This window comes from Mesoplodon densirostris, chromosome 11 (genome assembly GCF_025265405.1).
Source record: "Mesoplodon densirostris isolate mMesDen1 chromosome 11, mMesDen1 primary haplotype, whole genome shotgun sequence".
Taxonomy (NCBI): Eukaryota; Metazoa; Chordata; class Mammalia; order Artiodactyla; family Ziphiidae; genus Mesoplodon; species Mesoplodon densirostris.
In genome coordinates, this window is record NC_082671.1 from 18651615 (window position 1) to 18677718 (window position 26104).

At 37.5% G+C, this 26104-nt stretch overlaps 1 protein-coding gene across 1 annotated transcript in view; it reads right to left on the reverse strand.

Annotated features, from left to right (window-relative positions):
• The window catches only part of SLCO1A2 (solute carrier organic anion transporter family member 1A2), a 46622-nt gene extending 44237 nt beyond the window's left edge, over window positions 1-2385 (reverse strand). The window contains exon 1 of the mRNA XM_060112837.1: window positions 2320-2385. Within this exon, the coding sequence (XP_059968820.1) occupies window positions 2320-2376 (57 nt within the window). The 5' untranslated portion in view covers window positions 2377-2385. The remainder of the gene's footprint in view (window positions 1-2319) is intronic.
• Between the last annotated feature and the right edge of the window lie 23719 nt (window positions 2386-26104).

Consider the following 26104-nt stretch of genomic DNA (forward strand, 5'->3'; position numbering starts at 1 on the left):
TATCTCCCCACCCTGCTGTGTGCCTGCATTTATTACAGCCCTCAGCACAGTGCACTTTATTTTTTTTAAGGACTTTATTTATCTGTTTGGCTGTGCCATGTGACATGTGGGATCTTAGTTCCCTGACCAGGGATTGAACCCTTGCCCCTGAAGTAGAAGCCCAGAGTCCTAACCACTGGACTGCCAGGGAGTTCCCCACAGTGCACGTTATTTATGTGTTTGGATGCCTATAACATTCTCCCTCACTATACTGTGAACAACTCGATGATAGGATCCATATATTATTTACCTTCGTATCTTTGGGGTCTAGTAAATGCCTCACAAACAGTAGGCATCCAGTACAAGTTTACTGAATGAATGACAGAATCAGTATTCAAAAACATCTTGAAGAAGTAGTCACTGCTGAAAGTAAGCTGAATATAAGATGAAATTCAATAGGATTAAATACACCTAAACCAAAAGTTACCCGCACCAATTAGTTTGGGGAAATCTGAATAGAAATGTATGTGGAAAAGACCTGGGAAATTTAAATATCAAGCTCAATATGAGTCTAAATTCATATCGTTATATAGCTGCCAAGATAGTATAACTATATCTCTAGCTATTTATCCTTTTATATTAAATACCAGTTGTAGAAATTCTGTCTCTCATCACACTGTAAATCTTTTCAGAGCACATTGTTGAGAGTAAACAATTTTCACATGGTTTTATAATTCAGATTTTATATTTAAAAGCAAGCAAGGCCTATCAAATAAAGTACAAATCATGTTTGAGAGAATAATTTCTTTTATTTAACACTCTAAGAGAGGAAACTAGATAAATCATGATCCCAGTGCTTTTCCTGAAACATTGAGATGGGCTTCCTAACCTGTACAGCTTTCTTCATAGAGTGAAAGCAACCAGTGGCTATTGTGACTCATGTTTAGTGCAAAATAACCTCTATATTTATAAAGCTAGTCCTACCAGCTTTTAATAATGCCCCAGAGTTTGAAGCAAATTTGTTGAAGACAGTCCTTTGATCCCTTCTAAACATGTTGCTTAATGAGCATATGTCTAAGGTCAGAGAAACAGAGAAACCCGGCTAATCATGAAGCGATTGTCTCTTACTTTTACCTGATAAACTTGTGCTTGCAGTATTTTTCTATCTCATTTCAGATCAATATCTAGTCCTGCCAAACTCCAGTCATAAAAAATTAAGGACCAATTGTTTATAAATAATACTTGACCTTTATCCACAAATGCTATTATTAATAATAGCTAATATTTATTGAATGTTTACAATATTCCAGTCATTGTTTGAAGGATGTAAAAAGAAAAACATTCTATGAGATGAGTGCTGTTGTTACCCCTTTCAGATGAGAAAACTGAGCCACAAGGAGGTTAAGCAACCTCTCCGAGGTCACACGGCAAGTCAGTAGTTGAACTCGACATAAACCAAGCCTGGGCCTCAGTCTTTATTTTTAACCCCTCAATGTTAGGAGGTGGACATGAGAATTAGGAATAATTTAAGGGGATTTTTAAAATATATAATTAACAGAGCATTTCAGGCAAAAGTAATTTTCTAGCTCTATGTCATGATTCTCCCCTTTCCGGTACATGTGTAGATCTTTCCTGCACATGTATAAAGAGAAAACAGACTTTTGATATGAAGGAAACTGGTGGCAGTTTGGAAACCACTTGCAGGCACTAGTTGTGGAATCAAGACAATTATCCAGATTCCTTGGTTTAAAATAAATTTAAATTTTGTTTGAAGGCAAAATAGCTTTGAGGCTATGCAAAAAGAATTTGGTCTGAAATAGTCAAGAATACCAGAAACAGCTAACAAAATGGGCATTTTTCTTATAAAGAATGATTGGTATGTTGCCAAAGCTTGAAATAAACATTTGTTTTAGTGGGTCATTGTGAAGGCATCACTGAATACTGATCAACAAAGCATTTCTGTCCAGTGAACCATTTTCCAGGAGAGACCTCCATACTCCTCTGACTCAGAAGCCCCAGAAGAGTGAACATTAAATTGGCCTTTGATCCAGGAAATTAAATCCTACTGTAATATAATGTGTACTTGAAAGTGTTTAGGATCCTGTCTTCCATTTAAATCCCTCAAAACTATTTCTGATTAAATTGCCTGAATCAATAATCCTATTTAGACACACCCTCAGTTACAAACCAACTTCATTAAAGCAAGAACTTATCAATATATCAGGTAGTATGACATTATTATTAGATTAATACATGAAGATATAAGCAACTTTACAAGGTCTCAGTTTTAAAATATATATATGGTACATATACATACATCCACACAAAGCAAGTCCATACCTTCAACTTGGAAAGACATCTTATTCTATGAGTTTCAGTTTTCTCAGTTTCTCCCATGTTGCTCTTCTGAGTGTTCCAAGATATTTATGCTTTAAATCTTGATATTTCTTAGTTCTATTCTTTTAAGAAAACAAAAATCTATTAAATTGCTGACAAAGTCATAAAGCGTCATTCTTTTGAAGAAAACACTGAATCTGAATAACAGAATCAGAATCCATTGTGTTACAAAAATACCTAGGAAGCTTCTGATTCATATCTAGAAAACAATGACGTTAGAAAAGATTCAGTTGTTAATTTTCCTTTGAAAAAGTTACATCAAATCACTGTAGTAACTCTTTAGTGAAATTGAAGATTAGAACAATTTGTTATGATCCCCTTGCAAAATAATGCCCACGTGGTTAAAACAAAGCTTTTCATTTCTTTAGCCAAAGCAAATAAAACTAAAGTGAGCTCCTTGGACTTACATGAAAATGCTGCTTTTAGGAACACACAGACTTTGATTTTGTTTGTACTAATAATCTGCTTTAGCAAGCCTACAAAGGCTCAAAAATCTCTATTTGGCCAGGCTCCCTCTTCAAGTTCTTTGTGTTCCAAGACTTCCCTGGAGTCTCAGGAAGGGAAACGCTTTCTGGGGCACTGCTGATTCACGGAAACCTGGGGAGACATGGAATTTTAATCGTGGATATCGCCTAAGTAAAAATAACAAATAATTCTATGATCTGGAAAAGAATCCTGCAAGTTAAGAAGTGAGGTTTCAGAGAAGACCAAACATAGAAGTGGAAACCTATATGTATACATATATAATAAATACAGATATATGTGTGTCTATGTGTATATATAATATATAGGTACACTTTTTTTTTTTTTTTTCGGTACACGGGCCTCTCACTGTTGTGGCCTCTCCCGTTGCGGAGCACAGGCTCCGGACGCGCAGGCTCAGCGGCCATGGCTCACGGGCCCATAGGCTCCGCGGCATGTGGGATCTTCCCGGACCGGGGCACGAATGCGTGTCCCCTGCATCGGCAGGCGGACTCTCAACTACTGCGCCACCAGGGAAGCCCCTAGGTACACATTTTTGTATGTAAAATGTTTTATATCTAAAACAAAAAGATGATTTAAACTCTATTAAATTCTACTAACCCTTTGTCAAAGATTTTGTCTGTTTCGTTTCTTGAAATTAGGGCAATATTTTGTACTAAAACCAAAGTATTTCACTCTGACTATATTTAATCTAGTAAATCTACTTCAAGTTGCCAGATGCTATCTTAACAGTATCCCCAGTGTTAGTTGATTAAAATCCTCTGAACAATATCCATTTAACAATATCTCAAATGGCACTAATTTTTAACACCTGAATCCCACTCCCCTATACACATTAAGGCAATGGCCACTGAACAATTATGGATGAGCTTAATTCTCTTTACTCATTCTTTTATGAAGACAACAAGTATCTATCAGAAGTCTACTATATGCCAGTCATTGTGCTAAGCACAGGATTTCAGCAGTGAACAAGACAGACAAGTTGTCCTACAGACAATATAAACTAGGTAGAGAAGTATAAGGCTCTGTGAAAGGTACTTGGACCCAGATCCCAAGGAAATTATACTTTTATTGGGAAAGGTAAAACTTTTCAATAAACACATTGGAATAGAACTGGACAGTGTATGATCAAATACAAATTGTTTGGTATGTAAGTGGTGAAAAAATCCATAGGTCATAAGTGAAAATTATGAGAGACCACTCTTGGCAATTCTGAATGACAATACAAATGAACTCAAGCTGAAATATCTCCCATAAAATTCCAAGTCACCTTAAGTATAGTGCAAGTACATAACACTAGTTTTAGAAAAACCCATAGAATAGCATAAATTTTCAAAAGAGTGGAAACTGCTATTTTTTGGTCTTCATCTATAATACCTCTGGTTTTATCATAAACCTCTCAACTGCTCTCAGTTTTTCCTTCTCGTACATTTAGAACTCAATCTCTCTCCCTTATGTTTTTTCTTCCCCCACTCCCACTTGCTTATATTTCAATATATTAGAGCTCAATATAGCTACCCAGTCAAATGATAAGAGAGGGAGAGAACATATTCCTCTTGGTATCAAAGTTGTCTTCACTCATCTTAGTGGCTAAAAACATCCCTATTCACCTAAGTGTCGATCATTGGATGAATTGATAAAGAAGATGTGGCATATATATGCAATGGAATATTACTCAGCCATAAAAAGAAAAGAAATTGAGCTATTTGTAATGAGGTGGATGGACTTAGAGTCTGTCATACAGAGTGAAGTAAGTCAGAAAGAGAAAGACAAATACCGTATGCTAACACATATATATGGAATTTAAGAAAAAAAAATGTCATGAAGAACCTAGGGGTAAGACAGGAATAAAGACACAGACCTACTAGAGAATGGACTTGAGGATATGGGGAGGGGGAAGGATAAGCTGTGACAAAGTGAGAGAGTGGCATGGACATATATACACTACCAAACGTAAAATAAATAGTTAGTGGGAAGCAGCCGCATAGCACAGAGAGATCAGCTTGGTGCTTTGTGACCACCTAGAGGGGTGGGATAGGGAGGGTGGGAGGGAGGGAGACGCAAGAGGGAAGAGAGCATATGTATATGTATAACTGATTCACTTTGTTGTGAAGCAGAAACTAACACACCATTGTAAAGCAATTATACTCCAATAAAGATGTAAAAAAAAAAAACCAAACCCTATTCTAAATGCCTATTTTTCCTATATACCTGAGGAGGCATAGAAGTTGGAGTTGGTAACACAGAAAATCACTGCATCAGGGAATTCTGTTTTTCCTTCTATGCATTGTGATATTGTGCAGGTTTTATCATCATGCCTCACAGGTTTGTTTCAAAATGTGTTTCCAGCCCTGAAAGAAGTTTTCAAACAGTTGTCTTTTCACTGTAGTGTTTAAAGCTAAGCACTTGGAAAGAATTAAATGCGATTCAATTAACACTAAACTTTCCTTAATTTGCCAACGTATACAGTGAAAACATTTTAGCTTTTCAGATACTTTTGAAAAATTTTAGCAGAGGAAAATAAATAAATGAATGAATAAGATCTATTCTTTTTACTTAAAATTTGTAAATTCCAATAGTTAATGTCACAATCATTATTGAGCACTTTGGCCCCAAATCAGAGAATACACACGTTGTTTCTTCATATTCTCAATGCCGCGCTAGTGTCAGCTTTGTGAACAGTCCCCTTTTGTCAGCACAGCTTTGTTTACACGGTGACTTCTGCTCTTGGGATCACAGCATCACCGACAGTCTCCATCAGTCATCACTGCTAATGAAAACGCCTTGCTGCACTTTTATGAAGCAGAGAATCAGTTTATTTCTCTAACTCCTTCTCGACATTCAAATGGGAGCAGGTAATTCTTCAGCACCAATGTAGCTGGGTTTCTTCCATGTCTACTGGTCACGACTCTGCTTTTTGTGTTTGTTTTTATTTTTGTTTTAATTGTGGTAAAAGCACATTACAGAATTGTTCTCTCCCCGCACACCTTTGGTTAGTGGATTTCTAGAACTTTTTCATCTTGCATGACTGAAACTCTACACCCATGGAACAGCAACACTCTAGGGTCTTTGACACCCCTTGGTTTCCAGCCCTTAATGATGTGTCTCAACGACAAGAGAATACAATTTTTTATCAAACAAATAAACGGTCTTATTGTGTTCTTTCCCCAGTATTAAATACGTAGACATAGCTTTTATTATTATAAATCACCTGGGAAAATGCCTACATTTAATTTTATATTAATCTCTCCTATTGAATTAACAAAATAAAAGCTTTACTTTATCATGGCAAAACTAGTAGTACATACATGAAGAAGATTTAGGAGAACATCCTTTCCCTGGGAAAAAAGACAGGGTCACGCCAGCAAAGATCTTATGAAAATTGTTTATTTCCAGAATCTTCAAATGGCTCCTAGCCCTGCAAGAAGAGAACAGCCTCTTGGTGGTATCCAGCTGATATAATTTCAACCAATACCAAACCAAGGAAGTATGTGCCAAAGAAGCACATGGAGAATTAACAATGACTCTTTGTATGACGCCTACCAAATTATTTTGCTTCTATTAGTTACTTTTCATCATAAATCAAAGAATAAGACAGGGATTCTGCAAATCAGCCTTACAAATATAGGTAGTATTTTAAGTCCAAGCTCAGAGGAGTTACTAGAAATGCATCACTCTGGTAAAACTAAGGGAGAAACTTAACTGGGCCATAGACTCATGCATATGATTTTACCATGCAAAGCAAAGTATGGAACACACAGAAACACAAGTGAAAACCATCATCAGCAATCCAACAATAAAAATACCTACCCAGGTACTTTGGAAAATTATTGTCTCGTGCTGGATAATAAACCAAGACATGGAAAAGTAAAGCTAAAACCTGACTTCTAAGTCTTTAGGAGAGCTAGCTGTGAATATCATCAGGGTTACATCTCATGCCAAGTAACTCTAGATAATGATTAGGTAATTATGGGAATAGCCAATGTTTTCCACATTGGCAATTTAAACCATTTCATATTTCAGATTATTATCCCAATTTCTCTTCCTTTTGCCTGCATAGGCATAGTTTGAGATACAAAAACTTGTTTCTTCATTTAATTATGGCAAGAAAATACTGAACTCCTCTTTTTTCTCATAGAGATAAGACTTCATCTGTTTATGAAGTTCCTCTAATAACTGGAAATCCAATATGATGTTAGATTTTTTTCCAACCCAATTATTTATATATTTGTTCCTTCATACTAATGGAAGCAGCTAGATATAGTCAAAAGGTCAGACTTTAAAGCCCAGTTAGCTTGGGTTTAATTCTAGTTTAGTTGTGAATTGTTTAAACTCTGACCCTATTTTCCCTTACCTACGATGTTGGAATATTTATGCCTACCTTGCAAGATTGTTATGAAGACTAAGTTATAAATTTTACATAAGACCCCTAGCATGCTTGCTGGAATGAAATAGTCACTCTGTAAATGGCAGTGATTATTATTCATTCATTCCACAAATATTTATTAAGGCTCTACTACATTCCAAGCACAGTAGTTGGTGCTAAGACTACAAAGATGAATAACATATGTGCTTTCTCTCAAGCAGTCTCACAAGCTAATGGGAGAGATAGACAAAGGATAATAATAGCTGCTTCGTGCCATCATGCAGACAATTTGAACTAAGTAATAAAAATAAGCAAGTCATGAAAAGTATTTATTTGGACATTCACTTGGCATATCATTTCGATACAGCATAGTAGTTTAAGGACTTGGGCTTCGAAAGGAGGCACTACTGGTTTGAAAGCCTGTTTTTAAACTAGTTGTGTGATTCTGTACAAGTCACTTAATCTACCCATACAATGAATATAATCTCTATCTTTACATAAATCAAGGTTCAGACAAGAAAATAGAACCCATGACAGGTAGTTCAATAGAGGATTTAATTATGGGAAACTAGTTCTAAAGGCATCGGAAGAGTTAAAAAGCCAAACTGGGCAGACGGTGGGCAACCCAGAGATTTATGTCAGTGGCAAGTCTCTCTCACTCCTGAGAATGTATCAGAAAGGGAAAAGGGCTGAGTTGCAGGAGCTCGAGCCCTTAGGGACACACAGCCACTGCCAGAGGCACCACTTAATGCATGGATCTGGAGAAATGGCTTTTCCCCTCTACAACCCCAGTCTCACACCAATACCTCCCACTGACAACCTAACTGGAAATCAGATGCAAGGGAACCTGGAAATTTTAATTTTCTGAAGTCAGTCCCATGGAGGACAGAAAGGATCAGAGGGCCCAATACAAGTGACCACGACAACAAAAATCAGTTGCAATAAAGTTAAATAAGATAATACATAAGAAGATAATACATAAGAAGTGTGTAATATGATGCTAGCACACAATCAACATTCAGTGAAGGGTACCTCTTGATGTTATTGATATTATGCCTTCAATCCCTAATGCTCTTTTTATTCTCAGTAATAGAAGATTCAGGAGATTTATCTAGTTTGCACAATTGGCCAGCTCTTGACATTACATATGCAGACCCTGCAATCTCTATGTGATACCAAATGAGATTTTGTCATCAAATCAACTGATCTTTAACTGGTCAGGTATATTAACCAACAACTTTCGCATCAGGTAAAACACAGCCATTGTCACCAAATCTTCACTTACCAAGGTATATCTAGCTTTCTTATTTAAGTTATATGTGGGGAAAATGTCCAAAGAAATTCGAGACACGTAGTCTCAATTACCACTAAGTGCTTTGTTAAAATGCTTCAACAAGCAGAGTAAAAACAGTACATTAAAATCAGAAGGAAAACTTTTCCATGTTGGAAGGAGAAAAAAGGAAAAGGCTAATATTATTATTCCTCATTCTTATTATTTCCTTCTATATAGATGGAATTCCATGAGCATGACATGTCCTTCCTCTCCATACCCTCACTCACTCCATGTGGAGAAGGCTGACGTGGGGAGGTTGATCTATTTGGAAGTTAACTGTAAGAAAGCCTGCTTGCCAGCAGAAATAAGCCACATTCCCTCACATCAGCTTGTCAGTGCTGGAAGTGATGTTTTGGAATCTGTGTGTCATATGTGTCTCTTATTTTTCAATTGATTCACAGTTAGGATTGGGGGGGGCACTGGTACTTATTGGTATTTATTGATTGGACCCTCTCAAAGACTCCAACATACAAGAAAAGCATGTAGAAGTAGATTGTCCTAAAGGGCTATGACCAGATTAGAAAAACACAAACCCTAATATATTACACACAATGTGACACCATTTTTGTAAAACTATATATAACTGGAGATAATAATAAAACATATACACATTATATACTACTTGCTATAGTCCAGACACAGTTTTAGAAGCTTTAGAGTTGCCAATTCATTTAGTTATGATAAAACCTTATGACAACATTTCTCCAAAGAAGATATACAGATTGCCAACAAACACGTGAAAGAATGCTCAACATCATTAATCATTAGAGAAATGCAAATCAAAACTACAATGAGATATCATCTCACACTGGTCAGAATGGCCATCATCAAAAAATCTACAAAAAAAAATGCTGGAGAGGGTGTGGAGAAAAGGGAACACTCTTGCACTGTTGGTGGGAATGTAAGTTGATACAGCCCCTATGGAGAACAGTATGGAGGTTCCTCAAAAAACTAAAAATAGAATACCATACGACCCAGCAATCCCACTACTGGGCATATGCCCTGAGAAAACCATAATTCAAAAAGAATTATGTACCAAAATGTTCATTGCAGCTCTATTTACAAAAGCCAGGACATGGAAGCAACCTAAGTGTCTATCAACAGATGAATGGATAAAGAAGATGTGGCACATATATATACAATGGAATATTACTCAGCCATAAAAAGAAACAAAATTGAATTATTTGTAGTGAGGTGGATGGGCCTAGAGTCTGTCTTACAGAGTGAAGTAAGTCAGAAAGAGAAAAACAAATACTGTATGCTAACACTTATATATGGAATCTAAAAAAAAAAAAAAAAGGTCACGAAGAACCTAGGAGCAAGATAGGAATAAAGACACAGACCTACTAGAGAATGGACTTGAGGATATGGGGAGGGGGAAGGGTAAGCTGGGACAAAGTGAGAGAGTGGCATGGACATATATACACTACCAAACGTGAAATAGATAGCTAGTGGGAAGCAGCCGCATAGCACAGAGAGATCAGCTTGGTGCTTTGTGACCACGTAGAGGGGTGGGATAAGGAGGGTGGGAGGGAAGGAGACACAAGAGGGAAGAGATATGGGGAATATGTATATGTATAGCTGATTCACTTTGTTATAAAGCAGAAACTAACACACCATTGTGGGGCAATTGTACTCCAATAAAGATGTTAAAAATATACATAAACAAAATAAAATAATAAAATAAAGAGAATGAATGGTAAACAAAAAAACCCCTTATGACCTAAATAATATTATCCCAACTTTGAAGATGTGGACTTTAAAGCACAGAGAGGTCAAGTAACTTGTGCAAGGTCACACTGCTTGTAAGTCTCACAGCCAGGATTCAGATCCAAGCCGTCTGGCCCTAGAGACTATTATCCAGTACCCTAAGCTGCCTATCCACTGGTGTGGTGTGTATGTTTACTGTTGTATTCACTTAGATAAAATATTGAAGGACCAAAACTAGAATCTTAATAGTGGTTACCTCTGGGTAGGATTATGATTGATTTTGTCTTGTTTTTCCATTGGAAAGTTATGTACTGTTTTCCACAAGGATCATTATATATTTTTTCAATTACAAAAATATAGGGGAAAAGAACAAGCATCATTGGAACTGATTCTTTAAAAAGGTAATAAGAAGGTAGCACATTTCTAATCTACTACGTTAATGCTGTGTTCTTTTTTTTTTTTTTTTTTTTTTTTTTTACACTGTGACTATTTTTATTTTGGACTAACTGTTATATGTTAGATAACTAAGAATACATTTTTTTTTTGAATATGCCATTTCTTTTTTTTTTTTATTTTACAAATTTAATCAGTTATACATATACATATGTTCCCATATCCCCTCCCTTTTGCGTCTCCCTCCCACTAATGCTGTGTTCTTAACAACTTTCTTAACTGTTTTTTTTCCCCCTTGGTTCTCTAATTATTTTGCTTTCACTAAGAACCTTTGTCAGTCTCCTCTTTCTTTCCCTTCTCTTTGATTATTTGGACTTTAATTTAGCAAAACAGCCTGAGGCATCTGTAACTTTCCTGACCAGAGCCACTGACTGTTAGAGCCGGGAAGCATCCAGACTTGCTACTCAGAACTTCCCAACTGGCTCCATGTGCTTCCAGCCATAAGGGTATCAATTCTCATTTCTACTTTGGTATTAGTAAATAAAACACTTGTTTAAATTATATAAAGGGAACAGTTTGGAGCTCTGAATAAATATCAAGCGAGGGCTTCCCTGGTGGCGCAGTGTTTGAGAGTCCGCCTGCCAATGCAGGGGACACGGGTTCGTGCCCCGGTCCGGGAAGATCCCACATGCCGCGGAGCGGCTGGGCCCGTGAGCCATGGCCGCTGAGACTGCACGTCCGGAGCCTGTGCTCCACAATGGGAGAGGCCACAACAGTGAGAGGCCCGCGTACCGCAAAAAAAAAAAAAAAAAAAAAAAAAATCAAGCGAGATGCTCAGGTCTAGCGTTAATCAGATGAGTGAGTGCAGGACTAGCCTCTCCTCCGTTTACCACTCAGCTGGGTACCATTTGGCAGCATGTTGGTTTCGAATATTAGACAATTTTAAACTATCTTTATTTGTGGTCATGCACTGTTTTATTTATACCTCTAATAGACCATTGGATAAAGACAGAAAGCATGAAAAGCACTGATGTTAAAATCTAACCTAATGAGGAGCATAAAGAAAATAATGTTATAAATGTCCCTCAAGAGTACCTTCATCTAATCAGTAAGTTCATTCCTCTACTTAAAAGTTTTTTGGCCCCATGGCATGTAGGATCTTAGTTCCCCAAACAGGGATCGAACCCATGGCCTCTACATTGAGAGTGTGGAGTCTTAACCCCTGGACCGCCAGGGAAGTCCCTAAAATCTGCCTGTGTAAGGCTGTTAGAATAACTGACACCATCTTGAGCCCTCAGAGTTTCTTCTCTCTTTCCACTGACCCTACCCAGGACTGTACTGTGCAATAAACCATTTCTCTGTCATCAAGGGATTTGTAGTTAATAGATAATGTTTAATAATCATTAGGACCAGCTGGCCTCTATGCTCTGTTAGTCCCTACAAAATGATGAAAACTTTTGCTGATATATTCTCCAGCACCCATGAGACTAGTTACCCATTCACAAATCATTTTTTTAAAATAAATTTATTGATTGGTTGATTTTTGTCTGCATTGGGTCTTCCTTGCTGCTCGGGGGCTTTCTCTAGTTGAGGCGAGCGGGGGCTGCTCTTCACTGCGGTGCACAGGCTTCTCAGTGCAATGGCTTCTCTTGTTGCGGAGCATGGGCTCTAGGCACATGGGCTTCATTAGTTGTGGTGCTTGGGCTTAGTAGTTGTGGCACACGGGTTCTAGAGCACAGGCTCAGTAGTTATGGTGCACGGCCTTAGCTGGTTCACAGCATGTAGGATCTTCCTGGACCAGGTATTGAACCCGTGTCCCCTGCATTGACAGGTGGATTCTTAACCACAGTGCCACCAGGGAAGTCCCCCCCATTCACAAATCTTGACTTAGGAATGTACACCCTTTATCCAAGCACTCACCCCATTCCCTAGGTTAACTATAAAACTGCCCCAACGGCTCCTCGGTGGTGCAGAGTGAAGGTGTGAATGCTTCGGGATTGTTGTCGCCTGATCCCAATAGATCCTGCCTTGTAAGTTGCCCTATAATAAATGGATCCATTGATTAGATGGAGCTGCCTGCCTTGTTTTTCAGTCTCAAGACGCCTTCTCATTTCAGTGGGCACTTTTCGTCCCCTCCATCCTCCAACAGCATAGTACTTCATTTTATGTTTCCATGTATCAAAACCAATTCTTGGAAAGAAAGAATAAAATGAAGAATGGCACCTAAATGCTCTTTTTTCATCTAGTTAGAAATATCTGCAAATAATGACATAAAACCTATTATCTTATTTCTTCAGTTCTAAAGAAAATACAAACAGTATAATACTAAGTTTATTGATTTTTAAGATTTTTTAAACTCCAAACATATTTAAACTCCAAAGTATAAAACTTCCAAACATTATATCAGCTTTTTTCTTATTTTAACACTTTAACACATATAATAATTAAACACCAATTTTAATGTATGACTCTCTGAAGCCAAATACAACAGAATGTCACCTTTGAATTTAATTTTTCACAGGTCATGCTTTTTTCTCAATATTAATTTAAAATGAGTTTATATCACATGATAAATAACATGATATATATGACAAAATTTTGCCTTCCTACTTAATACTACCAAATATCATAAAGTTTATAATTTGTCTACAAACATATTGATCTAAAATAAAAAATTTAGGTAGAATCATCTATTTTTAAATAAACTTTTTTTAATTTATAAAACTTTTCAAAAGAGATTAAGATAGCAGAGTAAGTGGACACTGGTCTCACCTCCCATCACAGGCACATCAAAACAACAACTACATACAGAGCAACTCTCACTGAAATCGACCTAGGGACTAACAGGACTGCTAAAACACCTATACACACTGTGAGAGACCCACAGGCACGTGTGCACCCACGTGACCTACACCTGTCATCTCCAGAGAGTCAAATTGCCCTTGTCACCTTTTTTCTCCTTAATCAATATGAGAGATGACAGGCTAAATCAAAGACTAACTTCTGTGAAAACATATTTTTCAGCCCCTTTTTTCTCTTCTCCCTTTCCCCTAACTCTTTATATATGTTCCTCGACTGCCTCATTTTGCTACTTTCCAGTGTAACACCTGCTTACCTAAGACACCATTCTGATTAGGAAGTAGCTTATCCTTTTCCTCTTTCCCAGAGGGGGGAAAAATGCATATGTTTGTAAAATGCAGGAAAAAGATTTCACCTTGGTTATCTCATTCGTTGGAGAAATGTCGATAATGGACTTTTCCATTGGCAGGGACATGGGATAGAATAGCACAAAATTTTGCAATACCTTTCAAATCACATCCATTACCTGGCCACTTACTCTGTCTACACATAGGCAACTTCATACAGATAAGGTGTGAGAACTGACAGAAGAAAAAAAGCAAAGGGATAAATAATATGAGTCAAACTTTTTTCTTTTGCCAGCTGAGTAAATCTGATAAAAGGACCACTGAGCAGTGAAAACTGGCATTTCTGTAACTGAATTTATGTATCTTCAAAAATCAGATAAATCTCACTTACTGAGTGACTATTTGTATGTAGCATTAATGTTAGGGGTTAAACAGTTCCATGTGCTGCCTTTCAGAACTCCTAGAATGAGAGAACTGCACAGTTTTAGCATTATAGGAAGCCTGAGAGATGATGTAATCCAAGGCATACCTCCCTCCCCTTACCCACCATACCATAAACCCACAGTGTACCCCATACTTGGCCTCACAGAGGTATGAATTATAGTGCTTCACCTGACTCACTTTCCACAGTGTTTTATGTCTTGGTTCTACTCTTTTCTAGTTGCTATGAAACTAAGCTAGTTAATACATTCATACTGATATATTACCACCTTTTAATTTTGAATTTAATATGCTCCTCCCAGGCAGATTCATATTTTAATAGGGGCCCTTTGTTAAGTTTTTTAATTAAAAGGACTAGCTCACATGTTAGGAATTTTAGTACACAAGAAACTAAAGAGGCAAATACATTTGGTTTGCAAAATGTTTTAAGATCCTTCCTATTATACAGTAACTTATCTGAATGAATGCTGCAGAAAATTATATGCCTAAGAGAAAGACAAGAGAAAATGAACAGATTAGTTAAAGTCCTACTCAATGCAAAATTAACAATGCATTTGACTCAAGTAATATACAAATAAGGATTTTCTTTTTTAAAGGAAAGGTAACAGTTTGAGCTTTTAGATTTAGAGTGAGTCTTCTTGTATACTGAATTCAGACGTTAGTAAACCCTATTCCTTATTTCTTTAATAACTAACTGCAATACCACTTCCCCCTTTTCTTGGTAAAATCAGTGTTGAGAATAAAGATTCTTTCTTCAAAATCCCTAGCTCATATGTGCAGAACAATTTTCCTAATCCATATTCATATAAACACAGAGTAATCACTCCATAGGAGACAGTGAGTAAATGAGCTAAATGGTTCTTCTCATTACCCCAAAAAGCTATTGTAAAAACATTAACGGCACATTCAAAGAAGCAGGTTACTTTCGGTACGCGGGCCTCTCACTGTTGTGGCCTCTCCCGTTGCGGAGCACAGGCTCCGAACGCGCAGGCTCAGCGGTCATGGCTCACGGGTCCAGCCGCTGCGCGGCATGTGGAATCTTCCCTGACCGAGCACGAACCCGTGTCCCCTGCATCGGCAGGCGGACTCTCAACCACTGCGCCACCAGGGAAGCCAAGCCTTCAGGTTAATTCTTAACCTTCAGTTATTTGAAGCTGTTTCGGTTTTGATCTGTTTTGGTTCTGTGTTTGGTCTTGTTAAGTACAACCATAGAATTTTCTGGGAACGTGACCTTTCATGGTCCAAATTCAATTAATTCTTCACCTAAATCTCAGAAAATCCAGGTTAAATGTCTGCTGAAAGTAGCATATTCATATGGAATCTACCTCCTCCTTGCAGTAGGAAAACTAAATTATTACAATTTGGTGGACCAATGCTTATGACGTAAACATAGTGATCTAGAGAGACTGAGAACAGTCCAGCCTTTTCTAAAATTTTAGAACCAGAGAAGCAGTAACATCTATTTGCAAGCAGGACCAGGACATCTTTTTTTCCATTGAGCACAGACAATAAAGAACTCTGCTCATTCCTTTTGGGTAAATAGCTAATCCTGAAAAGGTCAGGATCATTATCACTTGTGAGAATGGATTCATAGTATCCTGTTAAAAATTATAATTGATTTTAAATTAGTTTTCACTATATCATCCTAGAAGTCAAGTAAGCAAGACTGAATGAACAATATAAAGCTAAGATGTAGTTTTCTATTCCAAGTCATGAAAGATAATCACAAATTATGCTTTCTTAAGTAAATGAACTGATAAGAGAATTAAACCTGAGGTCAGGCACAATGTCAATTTACCAAACACCAAACCTGTCAAATTTACTAAAACTTTTTATAAGGAATATTGTTTTTAAATATACATATACTTTCATTAAATACATTTTAAGGAATGTTCAGTTTGTCGAAAGCTGAGTCCTAGGCTTATTTGGTGATTTTATGACTATTTTCTAATAAATTTTCTAATAAATATTAATATAAATATATTAAGAATAAGTTCTGGGCTTCCCTGGTGGTGCAGTGGTTGAGAGTCCGCCTGCCGATGCAGAGGATATGGGTTCGTGCCCCGGTCCTGGAAGATCCCACATGCCGTGGAGTGACTGGGCCCGTGAGCCATGGCCGCTGAGCCTGCGTGTCCGGATCCTGTGCTCCACAACGGGAGAGGCCACAACAGTGAGAGGCCCGCGTACCGCAGAAAAAAAAAAATTAAAGTTTAGAGCAACAACCACAAACAAAAAAATAAAGGCTATTAATAGCAAACAAGAATCTGGGAAAAACTGAAACACATATGACATCACGCTAAAATAACAAGGTGACTAAATGTGCCCAAGGCACTCTGCTAAGAGGCATTGGGTAATGAGAAGTTAGCAATCAGTGACCCTCACTTTGAAGCACCTTAGAAGCCAATAGATAAGACATGTAGACAATCACATGACACAGTGAACTGTGCTCCATCCATAACATGAGAGGTACAAGCCTGGAGGTCACAGAGTTCAGGGTGTGGTGACAATGAAAAGCAAGTTGTTTTGTTTCACTTGTGCAGTTTCTCAAAGTGTGGTCTCTAGTTCACCTACAACATATTCCTGGGCCTCAGACCTAAAGAAAACTCTCACCCAGCTCAGGAGAGTTCAAAGTGTCTCCACAAACAACACACATTTGGTGTCTTGCACTTTCTAAAATGCCTTACAATATTTATTATTGGAGAATGTTAAAAGTTTTGGAAGGAACCGTGAATCAAGGGACTATTTGAAATGCACCAACACCAGGCTTTCTTATGTCCCCAAATAACTGAGATCAGACAAATGCCATGGAAGCCCACCAACATGTCGTTGGCCTTTGGGTCTTAGTTTGTACTGATTTGAACTTGGCCTTAGGAGCTTTTCTCCTGGGTTTCAAAGAAGTCTTGACAGTCTGTGACTTAAAATCTTGGGACAAAATATGTAGGACAGATTGAGACGGATTCAAGATGCCCTCAGATCCCTATATTGTTACGGAAAATGTCAGGTCTCCAGTTGCCATCGGCCTCTTAATCTCTTGCTGGGGTTTTTGTTTGATTTGGTTTTGTCTTGGTTTTAACAGTCCACATTTTATTTTATTTCTGGTTTGCTTTGTTTTGTTTTTATTGTGGTAAGAACAATTGACATGAGATCTACCCTCTTAAATGTCTAAGGACACAATACAGTATTGTTAATATAAGCACAATGTTATACAACAGATCTCTAGAACTTATTCATCTTGTGTAAGTGGAACTTTATACCTGTTGAACAGTAGCTCTCCATTTCCCCCTGCTCCCAGCCCCAGGAAACCACCATTCTGTGCTGTTTCTAGGAGTTAAACTCTTTTAGGTGCCTCATATAAGTAGAATCATTCCTTATTTGTCCTTCTGTGACTGGCTGATTATTTCCTGTAGCATAAGGTCCTCCATTGCATGCGGAACTACCAGACTAAAGCTCCTTAGGGCTTTAATGACAAACCCCTTAGAATTTTGTCTAATTGGTATCATCCACCCCTCCTGGCCTTTCCTCCCTTTCCATTTCAGGATAGTCTTTAAAGGGAAGGTTTGCTGTTTTATTTCAAAGATTGACTGCTTAGAATTGTACTTCACCAAGTGCTTCAGTCCAGACCTACATCATCAAAACTGAATTTATCTCTGGAAATGCAAAGAGAGGAAAGACTAGGAGGGGTGCATGGTAGCAACTAGATAAAATTCTAAGCCTTATGGGTCTTTAGTCTGGTGGCTCCATTTCCGTAGTGTCAGTAAGATCTCAACTAATCCTATTCTATTTTCCCAGTAACTAGATCATTACCCTATATCTCTCCCTTCATCTGATTTCAGTTAGGTCATCTGACTGAGGGAATCTCTAAATTGAACATTTTGAGTCTTCCTATTAAGGGTGCTCTTATGGCTGAGTGTGTGTCCAAAAACATCACTCACTGTCAATGAGCCCTTCGTGGCTGCCCACGGGTAAACACTCCTTTTTGTCTGTCATCTGCTGTTTACACTTAACACTTTGTTGTGGTGGGCCTCTGAAACTCACCGTATATTTTCAGAATACATAGATGTTGGCTTTTCCACCCACAGACAAAAGTCTAGTGCAACAAATAGCTTCAATCCATTTATGCTGAAACACATTAAAATAAAAATACTCTTTCCCTGTTCCTCTACTGTTTGGTTGGCTCATTGGTTGGTTGACTGTTTCCATAGGAGTGAGGATGGGAGGAGTATGAGTGGATGTAGGTAAAAATATCTCAGTGAACTTGGCAATTTTGTCAACCAATCAATTTACACTTAGAGGGAAACCACTAATCTTTAAAGGAATTTTTGGCATAGGTTATTAAACTTTTTTAACAGTGAATATAAAATAGCTAGATTTCAACCTTAACCATATGCCACTTCTCTGAGCAGTTACAACTTAATCACAGGGTATCACCCTTAAATTATTATCAGATGTGCTTAAATAATCAAATCTAAACCAGACTTCTTTTGACTATACACATTATCACTTAAAACTCATCTCTATAATTATATCCAACCACAGTATTCACAACAGCAACAAAAAATGACTATTTGGAACCAGTTAACTTCTATCACATATCAACTTAGCTTGGAAGTTACTTAGCTTTAGATCAAATTAAAATAAAATTCAAATACAAACAACAAAAGTAATATTATTTGTGAAGTGTTCTTGAGTATAAAACAAAACAAAAAATGTAAATAAGGTTTCAAAGAGCTAATAATCTGCTGAACCAAGATAGACGGTAATATTGTACAGAGGGGAAAAAGTTAGTCCTAAGGCTTCTACAACATGGACAATTCTACAGCTTCTTTCTGTACTCACTGGGTGGTCTTAGGAAAAAACAAACTAACAACAAAAATAAAATCAAAGCTGGGTGGCTTTGATATGAAATAATACATGATTGCTCTGATGGATCTTTTATGTTCTTTTTGTTCTCCCTTTTCATTTAGCTCATATTTGAAAATCTCCTGTGAACAACTTGGCTCTTTCCCAGAGGTTTGCGTCAATCCCAGCTTCCAATGCAGTCAGACCTGGAGGTGGGCAGGATGCAGGACCCAGGGGCTGCAGGACTGTGTGACATCCATCCAGGCATCTAAGGGACAGCGCTGACAAGTCAGTAGAGAGGAGTAGGCCAGGCTACTGGTCATTCTCAGTGGGTCATTCTGCCGTTTTGTAAGCAGCCCTTTGCAGGGAGCAGCTCTTTGCAGGAGGCCCTTTTTGTTGTCACTTTAGCAAAGCTGTATTTTAACTTAACCTCTATACCAGGTGCCTCCACGCTTTACCAATCTCCCACCCAAGCACACCTCTCAAATCTTTTTTTTTTTTGCAATACGTGGGCCTCTCACTGTTGTGGCCTCTCCCGTTGTGGAGCACAGGCTCCGGACGTGCAGGCTCAGCGGCCATGGCTCACGGGCCCAGCCGCTCCATGGCATGTGGGATCTTCCCGGACCGGGGCACGAACCCGTGTCCCCTGCATCAGCAGGCGGACTCTCAACAACTGTGCCACCAGGGAAGCCCCCTTCTCAAATCTTTGGATCACACCATGCCTTGTCTAACCTGTTGATTTTTTTCTTAGATTGAAGAAGTAGGAATGAAGAATAAATAATTAATGGAGGACTAGATCTTTTCTTCAGCTTCCCCTTCAGTAACACTGTGAGCTGACTGCATGAACAAGACAGCATCTAAAGAAAGGTCACAAGAAGTCAACAAGCCTGCACACTATAGAAGATGGTACAGAATCTGACCCCCTACTTCAGTGATTAACTGAGATTTTTTCCTCTTTTTTCTCTTTAAAAGCTTTCATGGCCAAGCAGAATCTTCGAAGCTTGTTCTGGGACACAAGTCCACCTTCTCCCCAGGTTGCTGGCCTTCTGAATAAAGCAAGCTTTCCTTTTCTCACCAACACTTGTCTCTCATTTATTGGCTTTCAACCTGCAAACAGCTGAACCTGAGTTTGGTAACAGTTTGACAATGAAAATAGAGACTCCAATTTCCCAAATTTCCCTCCCCTCCAAGTCCAATCTTAGCGATAGTAATTAATTCCTTAATTTCTGCATAACTGTACCAGGTGTGGCAGTTTTGTTGTGTGACACGTGGAGGTTAGACTCTGCTCCTTGCCACTTTCTAACATGATTTTGAAAAAGTTATGTAATCTCTCTAAACATTCAAATGCTCATCTGTAAAAGCTAACCTTTCCTACTTCACAGGGTTGCTTAAAGATTAAGTGAGGTATTGTACAAACATGTTCTAACACAATGCCTGACACAAAGCAGTTTCTGAAAAACACACATTTCTAATGTCTGCTTCCCTCATCCCCATAAGACTAACCTCTCTACTAATTCACGATCCCATTGCCTCCCAGTTCTCTGGGGGCACTATACCAACAATTATCTTTTCCCTCTCCCATCTTACCAAACTCTCCTATCCTGCTGAAAAGTCAATAAACATTTATTGAATATGTAGTTAGTAAGTGCCAGGCCTTTTTTTACCCGTTATCTTAACCTAACGCTAACCTTTCCTGAAGCTATTGGTCTGTCTTTCTTCTTGCCTTTATGATCAGAAGTCTGCCATGAGGCTACAGTAGGGGAATCTATATAAAGGAGGTTGTCAGAGGGAGTATGAATTTCTAGATATTATGCTCAAAATTTAAATTGCATGTTCAAATCCACATTTTCCAGAAAAACAGAGCTCATTTTCCCCATCAGAGTCTTAAAAGGATGCTTGATTCTCAATATGTTAACATCCAGTGATCTAGATCAGTAACATTTCAGGACTGTAACACTATGCCATTATACTGTGTCTGTCCATACCAAGCACTGAATGTACCCCAGTTATAGTCAGCAGTGAACTTTTACTGGCTGACCTCAAATTTCTATTTTTTAGTCTTCATCCTATGTTATTTATCTGCATAGAGGGACATTCATACCAAGATTTTCCTTCTTGGACTTTCTCTTTCATTGATTTCTGACATCACTTTTTTCTCCCAATAAGTCATATTTGAGCACTCCCATCTCTTCCTCTGGCCCTTACTCCTCAAAATGACTCATAACTTTTGATGTTTCCTAAGATGTACTTTGTCTTAATTTACTCTTGTTTTACATGCTCTCCTTGGATTATATATTCCATGTCTAAGATTTTCTATATCTAGATTGGACCTATTCTGGTATCCAAATCCATATGTCTAAGTGATTAAAAAATAAATTGCATAAATGACCCAAAGAAACACTTAAATTTTTTAAACTTCACTAGTAATTTTTAAAAATTAAGTTAATATAATCTGAAAAAGAATAGATATATGTATATGTATAACTAAATCACTTTGCTGTACACCTAAAACTAACACAACATTGTAAATCAACTATACTCTAATATAAAATAAAAAAAATTTTACGTTAATATAAAGATACTACTTCCTTTTTCTTATGATTTATGGGTACTTTTTTTCTAAACAATAACCTGTGTTAGGAAACTTAAGAATAAAGTGTATCCTAGTGTACTGCTAATGGACTGTAAATTATTATAAGCTTTCTAGAGGGCAATTTGACTATATAGATTGGAAGTCCTTAAAATATGCATACACACTTCTGCTTTTATAGTATGAAGTTATACTGAAGGGCCCTCCCACTAAAAGACAACTAGAACCTGGACAAATTAAGACAAACATCTTTAAGGCATGGCTAAGCTCAAAAGAAGGAAAGGAAATCTGAGTGTGATGGGGGAGGCAATGAAATGAAATCTGAGCAGAGAGCCATGAGTAAACAGTAAGTGAAAGAAAGTCTCTCTGGGAACAAATAATAATAGGAGTCCTGAGATCTTGAAGTCCTAAGTTTTGGGTCTGTCTCAAGGTTGGAGGCTAATGTGAGTCTCCTGTATTACCTTGACCCTCCTTGGAGCTTAAGTGATCTCAGATGTCAGCAAATTCTGGACAGTGGCAAATAAACCACATCCTCTCTAAGAGAAAATCCCCAATGTGGGTCCTTAGGATTCCCACAGATTTAGTTGAAGAACATATGACCTTGGACTTCCCTGGTGATGCAGTGGTTAAGAATCCACCTGCCAATGCAGGGGACACAGGTTTGAGCCCTGGTCCAGGAAGATTCCACAAGCCATGGAGCAACTAAACCCATGCACCACAACTACTGAGCCCACGTGCCGCAACTACTGAAGCCTGTGCACCTAGAGCCCATGCTCCACAACAATGAGAAGCCACTGCAATGAGAAGCCCGCACACTGCAACAAGAGTAGCCTCCGCTCACTGCAGCTAGAGAAAGCCTGTGTGCAGCAATGAAGACCCAATGCCGCCAAAAATTAATAAATTAATTTAAAAAAAAGAATTAAAAAAAGAACATATGATCTTATAAACACAAATCAAGCCACAGCCACTGAGAGTCATCAGAAACAAAATACAGACCAAATTTCCAAGGAAAATATGGTGAGATAATCAGATAAACAATATTGACTGACCATCTATGAAATGATTAAAAACAAAACAAATGCACTGTTTTTAAATCAACCTAAAATGACAATTAAAAATGACCAAGAAGTATTTAAAACTAAAACAACTTAATCTTTGATATTAAAAACACACGGAATGGCTTCCCTGGTGGCGCAATGTTTAGGAATCCGCCTGCCAATGCAGGGGACACGGGTTCGAGCCCTGGTCCAGGAAGATCCCACATGCCACGGTGCAACTAAGCCCGTGTGCCACAGCTGCTGAGCCTGCGCTCTAGAGCCTGTGATCCACAACTACTGGAGCCCGTGTGCCTAGAGCCTGTGCTCCCCAACAAGAGAAGCCACCGCAATGAGAAGCCCGCACACCACAGTGAAGAGTAGCCCCCGCTAACAGCAACTAGAGAAAGCCCGCCTGCAGTGAGAGACCAACATAGCCAAAAATAAATAAATAAAATAAATAAATTAAAAGAAAACACACACGGAATGGGTATCAACATATCAGATACAGATGAAAGATAATTTGTGAATTGAAAAATCAATCTTAGGAAATTAATTACCCAGAGTTAGCATAAAAAGTACAAAATAATGAGGCTATATAATGCAGTCAATAAAAGACAAGATTAAGGTACTAGACTAAATTTGAATCCCAGCTCTACCACTAAATCCCTCTGTAGCCTTAGGTGTGTTACTATCCTCTCTGTACCTCAGTTTCATCATATATTTAAAAATAAGGATTTTGTAAGGATTAAATAATATATATATAAAATGCTTGGATCAAAGTCTGATAAACTAAGCACTATAGAATAAATGTCATTATTAATATGACAAAACTAAGATCAAACATATCTATTATATCAAGAAATACATGAACTTAACTTACTTATTAAAAGAAAGATTTTTTTTCAGATAACTCATAAAACAAATCCCCACTTTATGCTGTGTATAAAAGACACACTAAATACAAAGTTATTCAGAAAGACTAAAAGAATGGGCAATAATATCCAAAAAAGAAAAGAGAAAAAAAAGAAATAACAGAAGTCATGATCATAATATCTGACAAGGTAAAATTCAGAGCAAAAGACATTAAAATTCAGAGCAAAAAGCATGTTAAAGGTACTAAAAAGAACAATACACAGTGAAGATGTGTTATGTATTTCTATGCACCCAGTGTGAGTACAGCAATTTCATAAAGCAGGAAATTCAGGAGATGCAAAGATAAATAGGCAGAGACATTCAGGGAGATAAATAAATAATACAACTTATTTCTCCCCCTAGTCCAAGGCATAGCAAAATGAAAAGCATAAGAAAGGATTCAGAAGACTTAAATAATGTTTTCAATAAAGGAGGTGATATGGATATATATTGAATTTTGTACCTGAATTAGAAAATACAGCGTTTTCCAAGTGCTTATGGAAGCTTTACTAAAATTAATCATATATTTGATCACAAAAAATTTAATAAAGTCTAAAATAACACAGAAAATATTGTTTGACCACAAAACAATAAAAGAAACTCCTCTACTGTGAAAGACTAAAAAAAAAAAAGAAAGAAAATCATTGAGTTAGAGGAGAGAATTTAAAACAAACAAACAAACATTTTTGCAGATTTTCTAGAAAACAACTGTTATGGGTTGAATTATTTCCCCTCCTTCCAAATTTATAAGTTGAAGTTCTAATAGTACCTCAGAATGTAACCATATTTGGAAATGGGGTCACTGGAGTTGTAATTAGTTAAGACAAAGTCATACTGGAGTAGTTTGGTTCTTAACCCAATATAACTGGTGTCTTAATAAAATTTAAAAAAAAGGAAATTTGGAAACAGAGACATGTACACACAGAGAACTCAAATGGAAATGAATAGTGTGATAAGAGTGATGCTTCTACAAGCCAAGGAACACCAAAGATTTGCCAGCAAACTACGAGAAGGTGGGGAAAGATATAGCACAGCCCTCAGAAGAAACCAATCCTGTCAACATCTTGATCTCAGACTTCCAGCCTCCAGAAAAATGAGACAATAAATTTCTGTTGTTTAAGTCAGTTTGTGGTATTTTTTCCAGCAGGTTGAAAACATCATTGCTAGTTTTTATTTAGTTGCCCAAATTCCAAACTAGACTATACTTAAGAATTTAGTACCCAATAGATGCTCCAAATATTACTGAATGAATAATTCAAGCATTAAAGGAGAGTAAATTAAATTCTCCTGACACTCTCTTCTAACTCAGAGATTGTTGTTCATTTGTTTGTGTGCTTATTTTGTTTTGATTTTGGGGGAACATCAGGCCTTTCAAAAGCTCCTAATCCATATGTCTGAATTAACAGGATCTTAGAAGTCCTTAAAAATGCATCATTTTTCAAACTATTAAAACAGGACGGAAAGTATGTCTTTTATAAAGAGCATACAGTTGGGATTTCTTTTGTGGGTTACCTGAAATATCCTTCTTTTAGTAAGTAAGGTAAGCCCATGTACTTTTTTTTTTTTTTTTTTTTTTGCGGTACGCGGGCCTTTCACTGTTGTGGTCTCTCCCGTTGCGAGCACAGGCTACAGACGTGCAGGCTCAGCGGCCATGGCTCACGGGCCCAGCTGCTCCACAGCATGTGGGATCTTCCCGGACCGGGACACGAACCTGTGTCCCCTGCATCGGCAGGCGGACTCTCAACCACTGCGCCACCAGGGAAGCCCCTAATTTGTATCATTTTGCATAGAAAATAATCTTACTTATATCTTCATGGTGGAGTGGAATAATAGAAGAATTATTTGACACCATGTAACACGGATTTAAAACACATTTCTGAGAATGTTTAGAACACTGATACCATCTTCACACCATGTTTGGCAATCCATTAACGAGATAGTTTTAAAACTATGTAGCAACATAAAAGATGCTTAGAGAAAAATCAGTCATAACCTGGAACTCTAACACAAAAACTGTAACTGTGGTCTATTTTCATATGTAAATACTGTATATATTAACAATTTTGTACCTTTTGTTTTATTTATCACTAGTTCATATCTTTCAATTTTTATTCCTTTTTAAAATTTTTATAATCAAAAATTAATTGTTAAGTTTGAAACCTATAAACAGGGAATGAACAATATTTTTTTAATGTAAAAAAATAAAAATAAAAAGTAAAGCTTGTTAGGAAAGAATTCTAAATATCTTCCCAAGCCGCAGAATACTTCTTGAAGGAATCAACATGCAATGTTAGACTTCATTTAATCACGCCAATCTTAAAATGACAGCAAAGAGATAAAAAGAATATGAATCCACAAAGACAAAGAGAATGAGAGAGAAAAGTTACAGGCAGAAGACAGCTACACATCTATGCAAGATGGAAAAAAAACTGAGGAGATATAATGACTTATGTTTCAGTCTCCATAAGGCTAAGAGAG